This window comes from Petromyzon marinus, chromosome 70 (assembly GCF_048934315.1).
Source record: "Petromyzon marinus isolate PM22_M1 ecotype Great Lakes invasive population chromosome 70, UKy_Petmar_22M1.pri1.0, whole genome shotgun sequence".
NCBI classification, from domain to species: domain Eukaryota; kingdom Metazoa; phylum Chordata; class Hyperoartia; order Petromyzontiformes; family Petromyzontidae; genus Petromyzon; species Petromyzon marinus.
In genome coordinates this window covers 954,500-975,829 of record NC_133736.1, presented here as the reverse complement: position 1 = coordinate 975,829, position 21,330 = coordinate 954,500, and the positions used below count along the sequence as shown (strand labels likewise).

The window sequence follows — 21,330 nt, the reverse complement described above, 5'->3', positions numbered from 1 at the left end:
GGGGGGTACGAGGTGGGGGGGGTACGAGGTGGGGGGGGTACGAGGCCTCTTAAGCGAAGTGTGATATCTAAACCCGGCGGGCTCCACGAGTTTGTCCCAGCAAAGCTCTCGGTCTCCCGTGGGCCTCCCGAGCGGACTCCGCCTCCCCCTCCCCCTCCGCCTCCCCTCCCTCTCCTCTCCGCCTCCTCATCCCCCTCCGCCTCCCCTCCCTCTCCTCTCCCTCTCCCCTCCGCCTCCTCTCCCCTCCGCCTCCCCTCACCTCCCCCCCTTTTTGCGCCTATCACTTTTTTTTTTATAAAATCGCAGTTTTTTTTGTTGTAAAAAAATAAAATCCCCGCGGGTGTTTTCTTTCACGTATAATGTTTCACGTATACGTGTGTGTGTGTAAAACAAAAAAAAAACAACAACAAAAAAATCTTACGACAAAATAAAAAGTTTATAAAGTTTAAACGGCGTGAGGAGAGAGCGAGCGAGCGAGAGAGCGAGCCGCTTCGACCGTGGCCATTTAACGAGACGAAACATTGTTTTTTAAAACTTTAATAACTTCTTTTTTTGACGCGTCATAATTTGTATTCTCGTTGTGTGTGTGTTTTTTTATAACCCCCCTTCCTCCCTCTCCTCTCGTTGTGGTTTCGAAGTCGATCGTTTTTGTTTTTTTAAAATCTTGACACAAAAGAGCGACCCGGGCCGTATTATGTGCAACGGCGTTTGCCGCTGCAGCGTCAAGCGGCCGAGTTTTTCAGGATGGCACAGGAGGGCATGGAGTTGGAATTCTGCGGCGAAACGATGCCCGAGAACGCCCTGCGCCGATCCAACAGCCTGCCCATGATCAACAACGCCTGGTGAGACGGACCGTTCTATCGTGAAAATGTGAAAAATGTTTTAGGTGTTAAATCGAGGCCTACTCCACCGCTCCGAACAGAGAAGCCTACGGTCTTGCCTAGCGCGCTCTGCCGGCCGAGGTGCACCGCCACCCCGTTGGTGTAGAGCCATCGCGCACCCCCCCACCCACCCCACTCGTGTACCACCACCACTCCCACCGCCGCTTTCACCTCCCGCGATCTGCATTTGAGACCGCGGTTGCTGTTGTGAGATTATGATTCGAACTTGTCAGCGCGGGTTTAACGAGTTTAAAGAAGTTTAAGGCGTTGCACAGTCGACTTTGAATGTACGACTTTCTCGACAGACCCAGTGCGCGAACCCATACTGTCAGTAGGCATGGGTCAATGTCCCTGACATGGCCATTGTGGACCCATCCTTTATAGAGACAGACCCAGTGCTAGAACCCATACCCTCAGTAGGCATGGGTCAATGTCCCTGACATGGCCACTGTGGACCCATCCTTTATAGAGACAGACCCAGTACTAGAACCCATACCCTCAGTAGGCATGGGTCAATGTCCCTGACATGGCCATTGTGGACCCATCCTTTATAGAGACAGACCCAGTACTCGAACCCATACCCTCAGTAGGCATGGGTCAATGTCCCTGACATGGCCATTGTGGACCCATCCTTTATAAAGACAGACCCAGTGCTAGAACCCATACCCTCAGTAGGCATGGGTCAATGTCCCTGACATGGCCATTGTGGACCCATCCTTTATAAACACAGACCCATTGCTAGAACCCATACCCTCAGTAGGCATGGGTCAATGTCCCTGACATGGCCATTGTGGACCCATCCTTTATAGAGACAGACCCAGTTCTAGAACCCATACCCTCAGTAGGCATGGGTCAATGTCCCTGACATGGCCATTATAAACCCATCCTTTATAGAGACAGACCCAGTGCTAGAACCCATACCCTCAGTAGGCATGGGTCAATGTCCCTGACATGGCCATTGTGGACCCATCCTTTATAGAGACAGACCCAGTACTCGAACCCATACCCTCAGTAGGCGTGGGTCAATGTCCCTGAGATGGCCATTGTGGACCCCTTGGAGAGACTCCGGGCATGAATCGAGGGTCCCAGCAGCACCGTCTCAATGTTGCAGATGAGTCTGTGCATTCTAGAGAGTTGAATGTTCACGTGCAATTTTATTGAGGAGCTGTTGTCTCGGTGTGGTCTGGGACTGTTGTTATTGTTGTTGTCTTGGTGTGGTATGGGACTGTTGTTATTGTTGTAGTCTTGGTGTGGTGTGGGACTGTTGTTGTTGTCTTGGTGTGGTCTGGGACTGTTGTTGTCTTGGTGTGGTCTGTGACTGTTGTTGTTGTCTTGGTGTGGTCTGGGACTGTTGTTGTTGTCTTGGTGTGGTCTGGGACTGTTGTTGTTGTTGTTGTCTTGGTGTGGTCTGTGACTGTTGTTGTTGTCTTGGTGTAGTCTGGGACTGTTGTTGTTGTCTTGGGGTGGTCTGGGACTGTTGTTGTTGTCTTGGTGTGGTCTAGGACTGTTGTTGTTGTCTTGGTGTGGTCTGTGACTGTTGTTATTGTTGTAGTCTTGGTGTGGTGTGGGACTGTTGTTGTGGTCTTGGTGTGGTCTGGGACTGTTGTTGTGGTGGTGTGGTCTGGGACTGTTGTTGTTGTCTTGGTGTGGTCTGGGACTGTTGTTGTTGTCTTGGTGTGGTCTGGGACTGTTGTTGTTGTCTTGGTGTGGTCTGGGACTGTTGTTGTTGTTGTCTTGGTGTGGTCTGGGACTGTTGTTGTTGTGGTGGTCTGGGACTGTTGTTGTTGTTGTTGTGGTCTGGGACTGTTGTTGTTGTAGTCTTGGTGTGGTCTGGGACTGTTGTTGTTGTGGTCTGGGACTGTTGTTGTTGTCTTGGTGTGGTCTGGCACTGTTGTTGTTGTAGTCTTGGTGTGGTCTGGGACTGTTGTTGTTATCTTGGTGTGGTCTGGGACTGTTGTTGTTGTAGTCTTGGTGTGGTCTGGCACTGTTGTTGTTGTTGTCTTGGTGTGGTCTGGGACTGTTGTTGTTGTTGTCTTGGTGTGGTCTGTGATTGTTATTGTTGTCTTAGTGTGGTCTGGGACTGTTGTTGTGGTGGTGTGGTCTGGGACTGTTGTTGTTGTCTTGGTGTGGTCTGGGACTGTTGTTGTTGTCTTGGTGTGGTCTGGGACTGTTGTTGTCTTGGTGTGGTCTGGGACTGTTGTTGTTGTTGTTGTTGTCTTGGTGTGGTCTGGGACTGTTGTTGTTGTGGTGGTCTGGGACTGTTGTTGTTGTTGTTGTGGTCTGGGACTGTTGTTGTTGTAGTCTTGGTGTGGTCTGGGACTGTTGTTGTTGTTGTGGTCTGGGACTGTTGTTGTAGTCTTGGTGTGGTCTGGGACTGTTGTTGTTGTCTTGGTGTGGTCTGGGACTGTTGTTGTTGTTGTTGTCTTGGTGTGGTCTGGGACTGTTGTTGTTGTCTTGGTGTGGTCTGGGACTGTTGTTGTTGTCTTGGTGTGGTCTGGGACTGTTGTTGTTGTCTTGGTGTGGTCTGGGACTGTTGTTGTTGTCTTGGTGTGGTCTGGGACTGTTGTTATTGTTGTAGTCTTGGTGTGGTCTGGGACTGTTGTTGTTGTTGTTGTGGTCTGGGACTGTTGTTGTTGTCTTGGTGTGGTCTGGGACTGTTGTTGTAGTCTTGGTGTGGTCTGGGACTGTTGTTGTTGTTGTCTTGGTGTGGTCTGGCACTGTTGTTGTAGTCTTGGTGTGGTCTGGGACTGTTGTTGTTGTCTTGGTGTGGTCTGGGACTGTTGTTGTTGTTGTCTTGGTGTGGTCTGTGACTGTTGTTGTTGTCTTGGTGTGGTCTGGGACTGTTGTTGTTGTTGTCTTGGTGTGGTCTGGGACTGTTGTTGTGGTGGTCTGGGACTGTTGTTGTTGTAGTCTTGGTGTGGTCGGGGACTGTTGTTGTTGTTGTCTTGGTGTGGTCTGGGACTTGTTGTTGTTTTCTTGGTGTGGTCTGGGACTGTTGTTGTTGTGGTGGTCTGGGACTGTTGTTGTTGTTGTCTTGGTGTGGTCTGGGACTGTTGTTGTTGTTGTCTTGGTGTGGTCTGGGACTGTTGTTGTTGTGGTCTTGGTGTGGTCTGGGGCTGTTGTTGTTGTGGTGGTCTGGGACTGTTGTTGTTGTTGTTGTCTTGGTGTGGTCTGTGACTGTTGTTGTTGTTGTGGTCTTGGTGTGGTCTGGGACTGTTGTTGGTGTGGTGGTCTGGGACTGTTGTTGTGGTGGTGTGGTCTGTGACTGTTGTTATTGTCTTGGTGTGGTCTGGGACTGTTGTTGTTGTTGTCTTGGTGTGGGGGTCTGGGACTGTTGTTGTTGTGGTGGTCTGGGACTGTTGTTGTTGTCTTGGTGTAGTCTGGGACTGTTGTTGTTGTTGTCTTGGTGTGGTCTGGGACTGTTGTTGTTGTTGTCTTGGTGTGGTCTGTGACTGTTGTTGTAGTCTTGTTGTGGTCTGGGACTGTTGTTGTTGTAGTCTTGGTGTGGTCTGGGATTGTTGTTGTTTTGCTGCCTTTCCCAAGCTTATATTTCACGTAAACAAAATTAATCCGGGCACGAATGTACGTACTCATGCAAACATTTTTAACCGATGTACTTTTATTTTTAATTCGCCTCCTCATTTTTCCGTGACTTACCTCGGTTAAAAAATATATATAGCCATGCTGTCGCGTGTCTTTGTGTTGTGTTTGTGTGTTGTTGTTGTAACCGGTGCCCCGACTGGATATCTGTGAAAAACGAGCTTCACAGATCACCGGATTTATCCTCCTCCATCCTCTTAGCCTTTTTACAGAAACGTGTCTGGCGATCACAAATTATAGCTTGACAGAGTGGCTTTATTATCATCATAACGTGGAAATGTATCGTAGACTCAGTACTCCACCATAGACTCAGCACTGCACCATAGACTCAGCACTGCACCATAGACTCAGCACTGCACCATAGAGTCAGCACTGCACCATAGACTCAACACTGCACCATAGACTCAGCACTGCACCATAGACTCAACACTGCCCATTGACTCAACACTGCTCATAGACTTGGCACCATGTCTCACCGTGTCTCTGGGTCTCTCTCCGTGTCTCACTCTGAGCGTGTCTCCCCCATGTCTCACTCCGTGTCTCACTCTGAGCGTCTCCCCCGTGTCTCTCTCCGTGTCTCACTCTGCGCGTGTCTCTCCCCCGTGTCTCACTCTGTGTGTGTCTCTCCCCCGTGTCTCACTCTGTGTGTGTCTCTCCCCCGTGTCTCTGCGCGCGTGTCTCTCCCCTGTGTCTCACTGCGTGTGTCTCTCCCCCGTGTCTCACTCTACGTGTGTCTCTCCCCCGTGTCTGACTGTGTGTGTCTCTCCCCCGTGTCTCGCTCTGTGCGTGTGTCTCTCCCCCGTGTCTCACTCTGCGTGTGTCTCTCCCCCGTGTCTCACTCTGCACGCGTGTCTCTCCCCCGTGTCTCACTCTGTGCGTGTCTCTCCCCCGTGTCTCACTCTACGTGTGTCTCTCCCCCGTGTCTCACTCTGCACGCGTGTCTCTCCCCCGTGTCTCTCCCCCGTGTCTCTCCCCCGTGTCTCTCCCCCGTGTCTCACTCTGTGCGCGTGTCTCTCCCCCGTGCCTCACTCTGTGCGTGTCTCTCCCCCGTGTCTCACTCTACGTGTGTCTCTCCCCCGTGTCTCACTCTACGCGTGTCTCTCCCCCGTGTCTCACTCTGCGCGTGTCTCTCCCCCGTGTCTCTCCCCCGTGTCTCACTCTGCGTGTCTCTCCCCCGTGTCTCTCCCCCGTGTCTCTCCCCCGTGTCTCTCTCCATGTCTCACTCTGCGCGTCTCTCACCCCCCCCCCGTGCCCGCGCAGCGAGAGCTTCCAGGTGACCGTGCCCGGCTTTCCCCGCCCACGCAGAAACAGCGTCAGCCTCTCGGGGGGACACTCTCTGGTGAGGCCCACGGTCGCCCTCGCCCCTCTCGCCCACGGCCCCGTTTTGTCTCGCTCGTGCCGGGGCCTCGTCCTGCGTCCGTCTTTCCGCCAGCGGCCCCCGAGGTCACCGCGGCTCCGGCAGCGGCCTCGCCGCGACGCTTTCGGAAGGCGCGGATTCTGCGGCCGCCTGGAACGCTCTCTTCCGCTCCGATATTCGGAGGCCGCTGGGAGCTGTGGTGCCACTTGTAAATCGTCATCGACATCGAGATTGACAAACTCGTCCTGTCTTTGGTTGGTTGCACTTCTCCCGCTCCTCCGGTTAGCGCGGTTGGCTACGTAGGGTGCGAAAAGAAGTTCACACACACACGGCACGGTTGGCTACGTACGGTGTGAAAGAAGTTCAACACACAACACGGTTGGCTACGTACGGTGTGATAGAAGTTCAACACACACACAACACGGTTGGCTACGTACGGTGAGAAAGAAGTTCAACACACACACAACACGGTTGGCTATGTACGGTGTGATAGAAGTTCAACACACACACTCCCACTCCCCTACCCCACAGTACAGCAGAACCCCTGTTAATGACTAATCACTTAACGATGGGCCTCCATAGAGCCCAATGTGTAGTGTCTAGTCCTGTGGTGTATAATGTGTAGTGTATAGTGTGGTTGTGGTGTATAATGTAGTGTGTATAATGTAGTGTGGTGTATAATATAGTGTGGTGTGTAGTATATCGTGTAGTGTACAATGTGGTGTATAATGTAGTGTGGTGTGTAGTATATCGTGTAGTGTACAATGTGGTGTATAGTGTAGTGTGTAGTATATCGTGTAGTGTACAATGTGCTGTATAATGTAGTGTGGGTGTGTAGTATATCGTGTAGTGTACAATGTGCTGTATAATGTAGTGTGGTGTGTAGTATATCGTGTAGTGTACAATGTGCTGTATAATGTAGTGTAGTGTGTAGTATATCGTGCAGTGTACAATGTGGTGTATAATGTAGCGTGGCGTGTAGTATATCGTGTAGTGTACAATGTGGTGTATAGTGTAGTGTGTAGTATATCGTGTAGTGTACAATGTGCTGTATAATGTAGTGTGGGTGTGTAGTATATCGTGTAGTGTACAATGTGCTGTATGATGTAGTGTGGGTGTGTAGTATATCGTGTAGTGTACAATGTGGTGAATGGTGTGGTGTGGTGTGTAGTATATCGTGTAGTGTACAATGTGCTGTATAATGTAGTGTGGTGTGTAGTATATCGTGTAGTGTACAATGTGGTGTATGGTGTGGTGTGTAGTATATCGTGTAGTGTATAATGTGGTGTATAATGTAGTGTGGTGTGTAGTATATCGTGTAGTGTACAATGTGGTGTATGGTGTGGTGTGTAGTATATCGTGTAGTGTACAATGTGGTGTATAATGTAGTGTGGTGTGTAGTATATCGTGTAGTGTACAATGTGCTGTATAATGTAGTGTGGTGTGTAGTATATCGATGTACAATGTGGTGTATAATGTAGTGTGGGTGTGTAGTATATCGTGTAGTGTACAATGTGGTGTATAATGTAGTTTGGTGTGTAGTATATCGTGTAGTGTACAATGTGCTGTATGATGTAGTGTGGGTGTGTAGTATATCGTGTAGTGTACAATGTGCTGTTCTAATGTAGTGTGGTGTGTAGTATATCGTGTAGTGTACAATGTGCTGTTCTAGTGTAGTGTGGGTGTTCGCTTACCGACCGATCCCCCGTTAGCGAGGGGCCGACGTCGGCCCCGTGAATATCAATCGATGCCTCGGTCGATGGCGTCAAAATGAACGTCACGGGCGTTCCAGCGCCGCCGGCGTCTTCACGGTGCCAGTGCCCGCCGTTTGAACGTCATGGAGTTCGTCCTTTTTCCGTGGGGGCGACGAAGGACCGGGTAGGGGGGGCGGGGTGGTCGACTTTGGAGGCCGTCGGGACGAGCGACCGAAATCGCTCGCTCGCCCCGTTCCCCCCCCGTCGTTTGTTAAGTGAGAGAGAGAGAGGGAGAGCGAGCGAGAGAGAGAGCGAGGGGTGGGATGTCCTGCCCTACTGACGCCTTACTTCCCCGACTGCCCTGTGCACCCCCGCCCGCCCGCCCGCGACTCAGGAGGAGGGGATGGACGTGATGAACAGGGAGGCCACCGCACAAGACAGGTGAGAGCCGACCTCAAATTTACCCGCGGGACCCCGACAACGACCGGCAAAAAAATTCTCCCCCCCCCTCCTCCTCCCTCCCCCCCCCGCGGCAGCCACAACGGCGGCAGAAGCTGAACGGTTCTCAGCTTCGGCGTGGACGCTCCCCCCGCCCCGCCCCTCAGCCCCCCGCCCCCCGCGCCGATCGTTAAGGGACCCCCCCCCCCTCCCCCCCCCGCGGACAGTCCAGCGTCTCGGACGAATCGACGGGGGTGTCCGTCTCCCCGCGGGTAATCTGCGCTGTAAGGCCAGATGCTGTCGGTTGCGATGGCGACTCTCGGGGGGAGAGAGTATTTTAGAGTCATTTGGCTGCTGCGATCAATTTCCACGTGATGATGATGCTGATGATGATGCTGATGATGATGATAGCCGCCGCTTGGCTGAGCTGTCGTTTGTGATGGCCACGCTCGCTTCTGAGACGAGTTAATCGGGGGCGGAGCCACAGGGGGGGGGGCTGGGGGGGGGCTGGGGGGGGGCCAAGCCCCCCCTGAAATTTTGGGAAAGTCGGTGATCGGGATAACCGGATATCCGGCTGCTGCACAATCCTGCAGGCTGCTGTCTCCTCGTGCTGTCTCCTCGTGCTGTCTCCTCGTGCTGTCTCGTGCTGTCTCCTGCAGGCTGTCTCCTCGTGCTGTCTCCTCGTGCTGTCTCGTGCTGTCTCCTGCAGGCTGCTGTCTCCTCGTGCTGTCTCCTCGTGCTGTCTCGTGCTGTCTCCTGCAGGCTGCTGTCTCCTCGTGCTGTCTCCTGCAGGCTGCTGTCTCCTGCAGGCTGTCTCCTCGTGCTGTCTCCTGCAGGCTGCTGTCTCCTCGTGCTGTCTCCTCGTGCTGGCTCCTGCAGGCTGCTGTCTCCTCGTGCTGTCTCCTCGTGCTCTCTCCTGCAGGCTGTCTCCTGCAGGCTGCTGTCTCCTCGTGCTGTCTCCTCGTGCTGTCTCCTGCAGGCTGCTGTCTCCTCGTGCTGTCTCCTCGTGCTGTCTCCTGCAGGCTGGTTGAGCGGCAGCCTTTCGAACTCGTCGGACTCATCAGCCACATCAGCGGCCGCGACCCATTAACAAACTCCGCGTTCAAATCCAATAGAATTTGTTTTACGCATCTTGTGGCGCCCATTGTAAAACATAAACACACTGAGATATCTCAGAATATTGAAGTCGGCCTCACCCCCCCACCCTCCCAAAGTCAACATCCTGGCTCCGCCCCTGGAGTTGCTGTATAGTTGCTCAGTGGGCGCCTTACACCTGGTGAAATAAAAATTAGTTTCGTTTTCTTGTTTGTAACTTCTCAAGCCCTCTGAACGTGGTTTGCCTTTCGCAAGGTCGGAGGTCTTGATTTTAAGCTTTCGTGACTGCAGTCATTCATATTCTGAGCTCTTTCGGTAAAGTCACGTTGAAGGGAAACAATAAAATAATAAAATACATATAAAACAATAAAAATTCTCACGACGTTTCGACCGTAACACAAACGGTCGTCATCAGGTTAAACCCACTGCTACGTACGACCGTTTGTGTTATGGTCGAAACGTCGTGAGAATTTTTATTGTTTTATATATATTTTATTGTTTTATTGTTTTCCTTCAACGTGACTTTACCGAAAGAGCTAAGAATAAGGTCGGAGGTCGTTGGTGAATGGGTGATGAGTGAGCGAGGGAGGGAGCGGGTGAGTGGGATTATCACGGTTGGCTACGTACGGTGTGAAAGACGTTCAACACACACACAGCACGGTTGGCTACGTACGGTGCGAAAGACGTTCAACACACACACACACACAGCACGGACGTGCGTACGTGCACCGTGTAATAATTGCGTGTGCTCTTTCACCCGGTCTGCCGCTTTGACAGAGACGTGCAGGCCGCCATGCAGGTCGGCCAGCCTTGGGAAGACTTCTCCCCGGTGAGCGTCCCCTAACCCCCGCTTTCGGGCGCAGCTGCGAAACAACGGCCATCTCGGGCCCGGCCGGAACGTCTGATGGGCGTGTTCGCCACGTCACGGCGTGGCGAACTTGGGGAGATGTCCGACTCACGAGGCTTGCGGGCTCGGCATTGATTTGGTGACCCGAATCGGTGATCTCGCCGTGTTCGGGGAGGGGCGCTTCCTTTTTCGGACAGCAGAGTGGAGATGAGGGGGGGCGGGGAGCATCTGTAATAAGAGGTTTTTTTGTGCGTTGCTAGTACAGCACTAACCGGTTGCTGTGTGTCGGAGAGTTAAACCCACTACGACATTAACAATTCGTTGCTAGTACAGCACTAACCGGTTGCTGTGTGTTGGAGAGTTAAACCCACTGCAACATTTACAATTCGTTACTAGTACAGCACTAACCGGTTACTGTGTGTTGGAGAGTTAAACCCGCTACGACATTCACAATTCGTTACTAGTACAGCACTAACCGGTTGCTGTGTGTTGGAGAGTTAAACCCACTGCAACATTTACAATTCGTTACTAGTACAGCACTAACCGGTTGCTGTGTGTTGGAGAGTTAAACCCACTGCTACATTGACAATTCGTTACTAGTACAGCACTAACTGGTTGCTGTGTGTTGGAGAGTTAAACCCACTACAACATCAACAATTCGTTACTAGTACAGCACTAACCGGTTGCTGTGTGTTGGAGAGTTAAACCCACTACGACATTAACAATTCGTTGCTAGTACAGCACTAACCGGTTGCTGTGTGTTGGAGAGTTAAACCCACTACGACATTTACAATTCGTTACTCGTACAGCACTAACCGGTTGCTGTGTGTTGGAGAGTTAAACCCACTGCTACATTGACAATCTTAGTCACGACGTTTTGCCAGTAATTACAACAGGCATCATCAGGTGGACATTAATGAATTGGCACGTTCTGTTTTTTAGCGACAACCCCCTGCAGTGGCTAGGAGATGTTAACTCCCTCGCCTGGTATACAGGAGGTCGTGGGTTCGTTTCTGACCCTGACGATGCCTGTATTTCGGCACGATGTTAACTCCCTCGCCCGGTATACAGGAGGTCGTGGGTTCGAACCCTACCGCTAAAGCCTGTTGTATGTTTGGAGTTTGCGGATCACTCTCCCCCTGTTGTCGCTTTCATTTTTCTCCGGGTCCTCCGGTTTTTCCCTCCACATTTAGAATCTATTTCACGTTTGGAGTTCTTTCGCCACGCGGTGATGGTAACCCGCCACTTGCTTGAACTGCTTTCATTCGCTCCTGAGAAAACGAGCCGCTGCATAGCGGCTGAGTGGAGCCTCGCCTGGTAAAATATAAAAATAGTGACATCGTATCTCGAGTATCTGGACGCTACTAAGAGTTTCCACATGGTGGTGGTGATGGTGGTGATAATGATGATGGTGATGATGGTGATGGTCGTGGTGATGATGATGGTGGTGATGACGGCGATGGCGGTGACGACGACGATGATGGTGGTGGTGGTGGTGGCAATGGTGGTATGATGGTGGTAATGGTGGTATGATGGTGGTTTGACGATGATGATGATGGTGATGATGGCGGTGGTGACGGTGATGATGATGGTGGTGATGGCGACGATGGCGGTGATGACAATGATGATGATGGTGGTAGTGATGATGGTGGTAATGGTGGTATGATGATGATGGTGATGGTGGTGATGATGCCGGTGATGATGGTGGTGATTGTGATGATGATGGAGGTGGCGATGACGGTGATGACGGTGATCATGATGATGGTGATTGCAATGGTGGTATGATGGTGGTGATTGTGGTGATGATTGAGACGATGATGATGATGGTGATGATGATGATGATGGTGGTGGTGGTGGTGGTGATGATGGTGGTGGTGATGGCGATGATGATGGCGGCGATGATGGCGGCGGTGATGATGGCGGTGATTGTGATGATGATGATGATGATGGAGGTGGTGATGACGGTGATGATGATGGCGGTGACGGTGTCGCCGTCCCCGTGTGCGTTAGTGCGAGCAGATGTGCGACGCGGAGAGGCCGGCCGCGCCGGCGTCTGCGGTGTCGGAGCAGCGGCGCTCCGACTCGTTCCCTCCACCGTCATCGTGCCCAGCGGCTGCGGCGTCGTCACCGCCGCCGTCGCCGCCGGCGACCACTCGCGCCTTCGGCCGGGTAACAATGACGAGGGTCCCCCGCGTAGCCTCTAGCAGGCTGTAGGGGCAAGTGGCTGTGAGTAGCGAGCAGCAGCTATAGACACACAGACAAAGGTCCCCCGTGTAGCCTCTAACAGGCTGCGGGGGCAAGTGCTGTGAGTAGCGAGCAGCACCTATAGACACACAGACAAAGGTCCCCCGTGTAGCCTCTAACAGGGCTGTAGGGGCAAGTGCTGTTAGCGAGCGGCACCTGTGAAGGCTACCGGCACCGTGGCACACGAGGGGGGTGGGTGGCCAGTGACAACAGCCCGGCCGCCTTTGTCTCCCCAGTGCTAGCGATGTTCACTGCACACCGCACCACCGGGTGCTGGTTTGAGACGGCGAAGTCGACCTAGGGGAGGCCCAGGACCGGTTCGAATAAGCAACACGCAAGACAACTTGATGTGAAGCTTTTTCGTGACTGCAGGAATTACTCTTTGGTTATTTCGGTCAAGTCAAGTGGAAATAAAATAAATAAGAATAATAGAACACGACGTTTCGATTGCAACACAAGCAATCGTCAACAGGTGGAAAACAAAGCTAGTGAACTTAGAAATAGAATGCAATACGACACAGAGAGTCGGCTAACACAGCACGCAACACCCCACCTGGTTGATTAACGTTCTTCCAAAGATTGCTAAATTTGAGAGAGAGAGAGAGACAAAACACAGACGCGGAGACACACAGACAGACACACAAGCAGAGAGAGATAACACAGAGACACACAGAGATGCACAACATAGACACACAGACAGACACACAAGCAGAGAGAGACAACACGGAGACACAGAGAGAGAGACACACAACATAGACACACAGACAGACACACAAGCAGAGAGAGATAACACAGAGACACACAGAGATGCACAACATAGACACACAGACAGACACACAAGCAGAGAGAGACTCACACAGAGACACACAGAGAGAGACACACAACATAGACACACAGACAGACACACAAGCAGAGAGAGATAACACAGATACACACATAGATGCACAACATAGACACACAGACAGACACAAGCAGAGAGAGACTCACACAAAAACACAGAGAGAGACACAGAGACACGCAGGGACACACGCAGAGACACACGCAGAGACACACGCAGAGACACACGCAGAGACACACGCAGAGACACACGCAGAGACACACGCAGAGACACGCAGAGACACGCAGAGACACACACAGAGAGAGACACACAGAGAGAGACACACAAAGACACACAGACACACAAGCAGAGACAACACAGAGACACAGAGAGACACAGACAGACACACAAGCAGAGAGAGACTCACACAGAGACACACAGGGAGAGACACACACAGAGACACGCAGACAGGCACGCAGAGACACACACAGAGACACACAGAGAGAGAGACTCACACAGAGACACACAGAGAGAGACGCACAACATAGACACACAGACATACACACAAGCAGAGAGAGACTCACACAGAGACATACAGAGAGAGACACACACAGAGACACACAGACAGACACGCAGAGACACACACAGAGAGAGACTCACACAAAGACACACAGAGAGAGACACGACATAGACACACAGACAGACACACAAGCAGAGAGAGACTCACACAGAGACACACAGAGAGAGACACACAACATAGACACACACATACACACAAGCAGAGAGAGACTCACACAGAGACATACAGAGAGAGACACACACAGAGACACACAGACAGACACACAGAGACACACACAGAGACACACAGAGAGAGAGACTCACACAAAGACACACAGAGAGAGACACACAACATAGACACACAAGCAGAGAGAGACTCGCACAGAGACACACAGAGAGAGACACACAACATAGACACAAGACAACAACAACCGACACGACATGGCGGTGACGTCACCACGGCACCCGTGCCAGGCTATGTGCACTTTGAGGCCACGTGAAGTGTCGAACGCCCGCTGGCGGGAGGTTACGGGACAGACCCGGCAGGTGCCATGGGTCGACTGACTGAGACCACTGGGCAGATGCACCACATGTGCCCCCTACTGTAGCAACACAAAGACAAAAATAAAGACAAAGATCCCCCGTGTAGCCTCTAACAGACTGTAGGGGCAAGTGCTGTTAGTAGCGAGTAGCAGCAGCACCTGTGAAGGCTACCGGCACTGTGGCACACGAGGGGGTGGGTGAGCAGCACCACGCCCAGTGCTGGCGATGTTCACTACACACCGCTACACCAGGTGCTCATTTGAGGCCGAGTCGACCTAGGGGAGGCCCAGGACCGGTTCAGGTAACCGTCACTGGCGGTGTTGGCCGTGAGCGGGAATCGAACTCGGGTCATAGCCGGGTTCGTAGCGTCAGCGTAGCGCTAACTACCGCTCCCCATAACTATGCTAACACGAAGACACACGCACACACGCACACAGACGCGTGCGTGTAAGTCGTAACCCTGCTCCCCCCTCTTCCCCACCACCACCAACCCCACCTCCCCTGTGCCACCCCTGTGCCACCCCTGTGCCCCCCCTGTGCCACCCCTGTGCCACCCCTGTGCCCCCCCTGTGCCACCCCCTGGGCCCCCCCTGTGCCCCCCCCCACAGCAGCTGTTTGCTCCGTCGTTGCAGCAGGCGGTGGTGAGTGGAGGGGGGGGAGCGTTCTTACAGCGGAGGCCGCAGCCTGCGTGAGTGAGCAGCACCAGTTACGCGCACGCACGTACACGCACGTACACGCACACATGTACATGCACGCACGTACACGTACACGCACGTACACACACGCACGCACGTACACGCACGTACGTACATGCACGCACGTACACGTACGTACACGTACACGCACATACGTACATGCACACACGTACACGCACACACGTACGTGTACGCACGCACGTACGTACACACACGCAAATGTATACGCATGTACCTACACGCACGCGCACGTACGTACACACGTACGTACACACACGCGCCCGCTCGCCCGCAGGCACGCACGTTCACCTCGGCTCTCCCTCCTCTTCCCCCCCCACCCCCACAACCGCCCCCGTGTCGCCGCTGGGCGCTAGGAGGAGGAGCAACAGCCCCGGGAGCTGCGTGAGACCCGGCACCTTTGGCTGTCTCAAGCGTAAAGGTGAGCGCCGGTTTACTGCCAAACTCCCCACCCCCCCCCCCTCACCCCCCACCCCACCCCCCCCCGTTCACCGACGACGTGCGAACGTCTTGCGGGGGGAGCGAGGCCTTCGCGACTGCAGGAATTCGCCCTCTGTGGTTTCTCTCTCTCTCTCGCTGAAGTCGCGTCGGCAGAGAAAACAAAATAAAGCAATACATCGCATCGTTCCGACGGCAAGCACAAGCCCACGGCCCCCCGGGGCGAAACGACACGGCGGGCGGACTGCCGGGGAGCAGACGCAGCCAGGGAGAGCCGCCGCTCACGGCCGTGGAGGTTTCTCTGCGTTTGTGGTGGGGGTTGGATTCACGGGCGTGGAGGTCGGCCGCCGACGACCGTAACGGAGGCGCGCGTCGACGCGGGCCTCGACGCGGGCACCCGGTGTCACGGCGCGGTGTCGGCCTCGCCGCCCCCTTTCATGCGCCGCGGTGCCGGGAGCCTTCATAGGCGCTGCTCGCTGCTAGCAGCACTCGCCCCAACAGTCTTGTCAGGGCTATACGGGGGGGGGGTCTTTGTCGTTGTGTGCGCGTGCGTGTGTGTGTGCGTGTGTGTGTGTGTGTGCGTGTGTGTGTGTGCGTGTGTGTGTGTGCGTGTGTGTGTGTGTGTGTGCGTGCGTGTGCGTGTGTGCGTGTGTGTGTGTGCGTGTGTGTGTGTGCGTGTGTGTGTGTGTGTGTGCGTGCGTGTGTGTGTGTGCGTGTGTGTGTGTGCGTGTGTGTGTGCGTGTGTGCGCGTGTGTGTGTGTGCGTGTGTGTGCGTGTGTGTGCGTGTGTGCGTGTGTGTGTGTGTGCGTGTGTGCGTGTGTGTGTGTGTGTGTGTGCGTGTGTGCGTGTGTGTGTGCGTGTGTGCGCGTGTGTGTGTGTGCGTGTGTGTGCGTGTGTGTGCGTGTGTGCGCGTGTGTGTGTGTGCGTGTGTGTGCGTGTGTGTGCGTGTGTGCGTGTGTGTGTGTGTGCGTGTGTGCGTGTGTGTGTGCGTGTGTGCGTGTGTGTGTGTGTGCGTGTGTGTGTGTGTGTGTGCGTGTGTGCGTGTGTGTGTGCGTGTGTGCGCATGTGCGTGCGCGTGCGTGTGTGTGCGTGTGCGTGTGTGCGCGTGTGTGTGTGCGTGTGTGCGTGCACGTGTGTGCGTGTGTGCGTGCACGTGTGTGCGTGTGTGTGTGTGCGTGTGTGTGCGTGTGCGTGCGTGTGTGTGTGTGTCTGTGTGTGCGCGTGTGTGTGTGTGTGCGTGCGCGTTCGCGCGTGTCGAGGGAGCTGCGCTACAAACCTGCCGACATACTCTTTGGTTCTGCTCGGTAGAGTCACGTAGTAGGTAAAAAAAATGATTTCGGCCACACAACACCACAAGTGGCCTTCATCAGGTGAAAGGGGACGGACCTGTTGGGACGACAGAGCTTCCCTTTCACCTGAAGAAGGCCACTTGTGTTGTGGCCCGAAACGTCGTGATTTTTGTTGTTTTATTTAACTTTTTTACCTACTACGTGACTTTACCGAATAGAACCAAAGAGTATGGATCCTTGCCGGCACGAAAGCTTCAAAGTTAAATTCCCCCGCTCGCGGCCAAAACCGCTGGTGACGATTCGATCATCTGAACGGGACCCGGGCCTTACTCCCCGAGGGTCAGCTCGGTGGCGGTGCGTCGTGAAGGTCGCCTCCCCCTGCCGTCGGGCGCCACGGTGCCGGCCTTCGTAGGCGCTGCTCGCTCCAACAGTCTTTCGGGTAAAGCCACGTAGGGGTAGAGGAGTAACAGATCACGACGTTTCGATCGCAACGCACCAGCATTCGTCATCATCAGGTGGGGCAACCGCGGCAAGAAAAAAAAATAAAAAAATAAACTGCTGAAGCAGGCTTTTACTTCGGCTGGTTTTTTTTATTCTTAGTTTTTTTCGGTAAAGTCACGTTGAAGGGAAACAACAAAATAATGAAATATATATAAAACAATAAAAAAATTCTCACGACGTTTCGACCATAACTCAAACGACCATTCGACGTTTCGACCATAACTCAAACGACCGTTTGAGTTATAATTGAAACGTCGTGAGAATTTTTTTTATTGTTTTATATATATTTTATTATTTTGTTGTTTCCCTTCAACGTGACTTTACCGAAAAAACTAAGAATATGGTTTTTTTTTGTTCGTATTATTCTTGCTTGTGTGTGTTGCGATCGAAAACGTCGCGATCTATTATTTTGATAATTGTTTTTTTACCCTTTTACCTGGTGACAAAACTGACGCCTTTTTTTTTTTTACAAGGAGTCGTGTTTACATTGACCACAATACCTGTGGGTCGGAACCCAAACAAAAAAACCACGACAACTCTGATGATAATCTTCTTCTTTGGTTCTATTGGGTAAAGTCACCACGTAGAATGAGAATAAAATAATAAATTTATAAAATAAAATAACACAATAATATTCTCACGACGTTTCGGCCACAACACAAGCGGCCTTCATCAGGTGAAGGGGCGAGACTGTCTGGTAGGACAGCGCTGTGTTGTGGCCGAAACGTCGTGAGAATATTATTGTGTTATTTTATTTTATCAATTTATTATTTTATTCTCATTCTACGTGACTTTACCGAAAGAACCAAAGAAGATGAGTCATTGCAGTCACGAAAGCTTTAAATCGAAATTTAACTCTGATAATGTATGTGGCACTGTCCTTGAAATTGATTGGTCCACACCCGAGACAGCTTTCTTTAGAGTCTCGTCTCACATGGTGTTGGACCAGGAGACGCCAAAAGGCGCACAACTCAAAGGCAATGCACCATCAGAGTATGAGAGCTCGGGGTAAGCATTTACACCATTGGAAACCTCATTTAGCCAGTAACCAATTATCATATTTTGTTACTGGCAAAATGAGGTTTACAATGATCTATTATTTTGTCTAACCTACGTGACTTTACTGAAAGAACCAAAGAGTGCGTAGTCCTGCGGTCACGAAAGCTTCGAATCGAGATCCGACAGTCTTGTCGAGGCTACGCGGGGAAGTGTGGCTGGGGTGGGGTGGGGGTAGATCTTTGCCTTGGCGTGTCGTCTTTGTTGCGTGCGTGCAGTCGACCCGGGCAACGAGATGCCCTCTAAGAGGTCGTTCCCGGGCCCCGCCTCGGCCGCCGCCGCCACCGCTGCCTTACTCTCCACCTCGCCCGAATTTCCCGTCATTCCTCACCCGCTCACGCACAGGTAAGGCCCCCGAGTGACGTCAACGCCCACCCCAGCCCCGCAGGTCTCCCGCGTGTCCGACTCCTGTCACCGGTGTCTCTGACGAATCCCCGGCCGCCTCTCTCACATACCCCCCCCCCCTCCCCCTCGCTCGTCAGGGGGCGCCACGGTGGCTAGGAGATGTTGACTACCTCGCCTGGTACGCAGGAGGTCGTGGGTTCGATCCCGACCCTGACGATGCCTGCTGCTGTATATTTGGAGTCTGCGTCTCTCTCATCATCATCACGGTGGCTAGGAGATGTTAACTACCTCGCCTGGTACGCAGGAGGTCGTGGGTTCGATCCTGACCCTGACAATGCCTGCTGCTGCTGCTGTATATTTGGAGTCTGCGTCTCTCTCTCATCATCATCATCATCACGGTGGCTAGGAGATGTTGACTACCTCGCCTGGTACGCAGGAGGTCGTGGATTCGATCCCGACCCTGACGATGCCTGCTGCTGCTGTATATTTGGAGTCTGCGTCTCTCTCATCATCATCATCACGGTGGCTAGGAGATGTTGACTACCTCGCCTGGTACGCAGGAGGTCGTGGATTCGATCCCGACCCTGACGATGCCTGCTGCTGTATATTTGGAGTCTGCGTCTCTCTCATCATCATCACGGTGGCTAGGAGATGTTGACTACCTCGCCTGGTACGCAGGAGGTCGTGGATTCGATCCTGACCCTGACGATGCCTGCTGCTGCTGCTGTATATTTGGAGTCTGCGTCTCTCTCATCATCACGGTAGCTAGAAGATGTTAACTACCTCGCCTGGTACGCAGGAGGTCGTGGGTTCGATCCCGACCCCTGTCGATGCCTGCTGCTGCTGTATATTCGGGGAGTCTGCGTCTCTCTCCCCTGTTGGATATTTCCTCCGGGTCCTCCGGCTTTCCCCTCCGCGTTGAGAATCGACGTCGCGCGTTTCGGGTCACTTGGCTGCCGCTATAAATTTCTACACGAAGTGTCTCTCGTGTGTCCCCCTTGTGTCTCCGTGTCTCTCACAACGCCCCCTTGTGTCTCTCGTGTGTCTCCCACGTGTCTCTCACAACGCCTCGTGTGTCGCCCGTGTGTCTCCGTGTCTCTCACAACGCCCCCTTGTGTCCCCCGTGTGTCTCCCTCGTGTCTCCGTGTCTCTCACAACGCCCCCTTGCATCTCACTCTTTTGTCCCCGCCGTCCCCCCCCCCCCTAGCCTATCGTGGAGCAGCCTGGAGAGTGGAGGGAGCTGCAGCCCCCCACAAAAGGGACCCCAGCCGGAGGCCCCCAAAGCGGACACCTTCCTGCCGCCCTTCACTCCCGCCTCGCGCCCCTCCGCCATGTGACGTCGTTGTCACGGCGACGGTGGAATCGAGACTGCGCGGGCCGGTGACTGTCATCGGCGGGATTTGCCGTCGATGGGGCCATTTCACGTCGTTGGATGCGGCACGGAAAGGGGTGGTGTCGTCGCCGGCAGGAAGTGATGTCGTCGCCGGCAGGAAGTGATGTCGTCGCCGGCAGGAAGTGATGGTGTCGTCGGCGGGAAGGGATGTCGTCGTCGCCAGGAAGTGATGTCGTCGGCGCCATGAGGTGATGGTGCCATCGGCCGGAAGTGATGTCGTCGTCACCGGGAAGTGATGTCGTCATCGGCAGGAAGTGATGCCGTCGTTGCCGGGAAGTGATGTCACCGGCGGGAAGTGACGGTGGAACGTTACGTCACCCGCAGGGCGCGCGACGCCCCCACCGGCACGGTTGCAGCGGTGTCCTCTCGACGATGGAATGTGCGGCCTGTGGGATGCGATGTCGTCGTCTCTCGGGGTGGCGCAGAGATGGGCGCGGGGGACGGACGGACGGACGGACGGGCGGGCGGGTGGGTGGTGCCACGTCACGCCGTCTGATCAAGGTCGTCTCCCTTTGACCGCTCTTTTGAGGGCGTCTTGACGTCGTGAGTGAGACTGTTCGTATCGCGACGTTACCCTCCTTGGGAGGTTGTTTTTTTTTACTTTTGAAAACTAAACTTTTTTAAATTTTTCCACGAAAGGTTTATTTTTTATTTTTCTCGTTCCAGCAAAAAAATTTGCGCTCACGCCAAAAAACACCACCCCCCCCCCCCCCCCCCCCCAAAAAAAAAAACTCGGAAGCGGTGCGAAGATGCGCGGCAAGAGGCGGGGTGCCGTGTGGCGAGATGTTGACTACCTCGCCTGGTATGCAGGAGGTCGTGGGTTCGATCCAGACCCCGACGCCTTCTGTATATTTGTAGTCGGCGTCTCTCTCTCATCATCATCACGGTGGCTATGAGATGTTAATTACCTTGCCTGGTATGCAGGAGGTCGTGGGTTCGATCCCGACCCCGACGCCTTCTGTATATTTGTAGTCGGCGTCTCTCTCTCTCTCTCATCATCATCACGGTGGCTATGAGATGTTAATTACCTTGCTTGGTATACAGGAGGTCGTGGGTTCGATCCAGACCCCGACGCCTTCTGTATATTTGTAGTCGGCGTCTCTCTCTCTCTCATCATCATCACAGTGGCTATGAGATGTTAATTACCTTGCCTGGTATACAGGAGGTCGTGGGTTCGACCCCGACGCCTGCCGTGTATTTGGAGTCTGCGTGTCTCTCTCCCCCCCGTGGTCGCGTGGATTTTTCTCCGGGTCCTCCGTTTCTTTTTCCCTTCCACATTTCGAATCGACGTCACGCGTTTAGAGTATTGACTTCTGCTATACATTTCCACGCGATAAAGCCACCTGGCTGAGCTATCGTGTGCGGTGGGCAGGGTGTCGCTTCTAAACAAGAGTTACTACACAGCAACTCAGTGGGGCCTTACCCCTGGTGTGATATTTTTTGATAGTGTGGAGCCATCGGCGTTGCTCTACTCGCGTCTGCTCAGACTCCTCCCCCCCCCCCCCCCTTATTGACGGTTGT

The 21,330-nt window shown here is 53.4% G+C and overlaps 1 protein-coding gene across 2 annotated transcripts; it reads left to right on the top strand.

Moving 5' to 3' along the window:
* The first annotated feature begins 233 nt into the window (after positions 1 to 233).
* Positions 234 to 20,523, top strand: LOC142906754 (PABIR family member 2-like). 2 transcript variants are annotated; one of them, XM_076055168.1, is made up of 9 exons: positions 234 to 842; positions 5,742 to 5,820; positions 7,927 to 7,973; positions 9,843 to 9,894; positions 11,923 to 12,081; positions 14,686 to 14,762; positions 15,144 to 15,208; positions 18,290 to 18,416; positions 19,624 to 20,523. In XM_076055168.1, the coding sequence occupies exons 1-9, from the start codon at positions 745 to 747 to the stop codon at positions 19,751 to 19,753; spliced, it is 834 nt and encodes a 277-aa protein (XP_075911283.1). In that variant the 5' UTR covers positions 234 to 744; the 3' UTR covers positions 19,754 to 20,523. The 2 variants fall into 2 exon arrangements, with proteins under 2 accessions (XP_075911283.1, XP_075911282.1); XM_076055167.1 differs by having other exon boundaries at positions 14,683 to 14,762.
* Positions 20,524 to 21,330: the final 807 nt, after the last annotated feature.

What these genes read in the sequence shown, in the direction of transcription:
- LOC142906754 (XM_076055167.1), top strand. Translation starts at nt 745, where the DNA reads ATGGCACAGGAGGGCATGGAGTTGGAATTCTGCGGCGAAACGATGCCC. An exon ending in CCACTCGCGCCTTCGGCCGG is followed by an intron (nt 12,082 to 14,682) that starts GTAACAATGACG and finishes CCCCCCCCACAG; the next exon opens with CAGCTGTTTGCTCCGTCGTT. An exon ending in CCTCACCCGCTCACGCACAG is followed by an intron (nt 18,417 to 19,623) that starts GTAAGGCCCCCG and finishes CCCCCCCCCTAG; the next exon opens with CCTATCGTGGAGCAGCCTGG.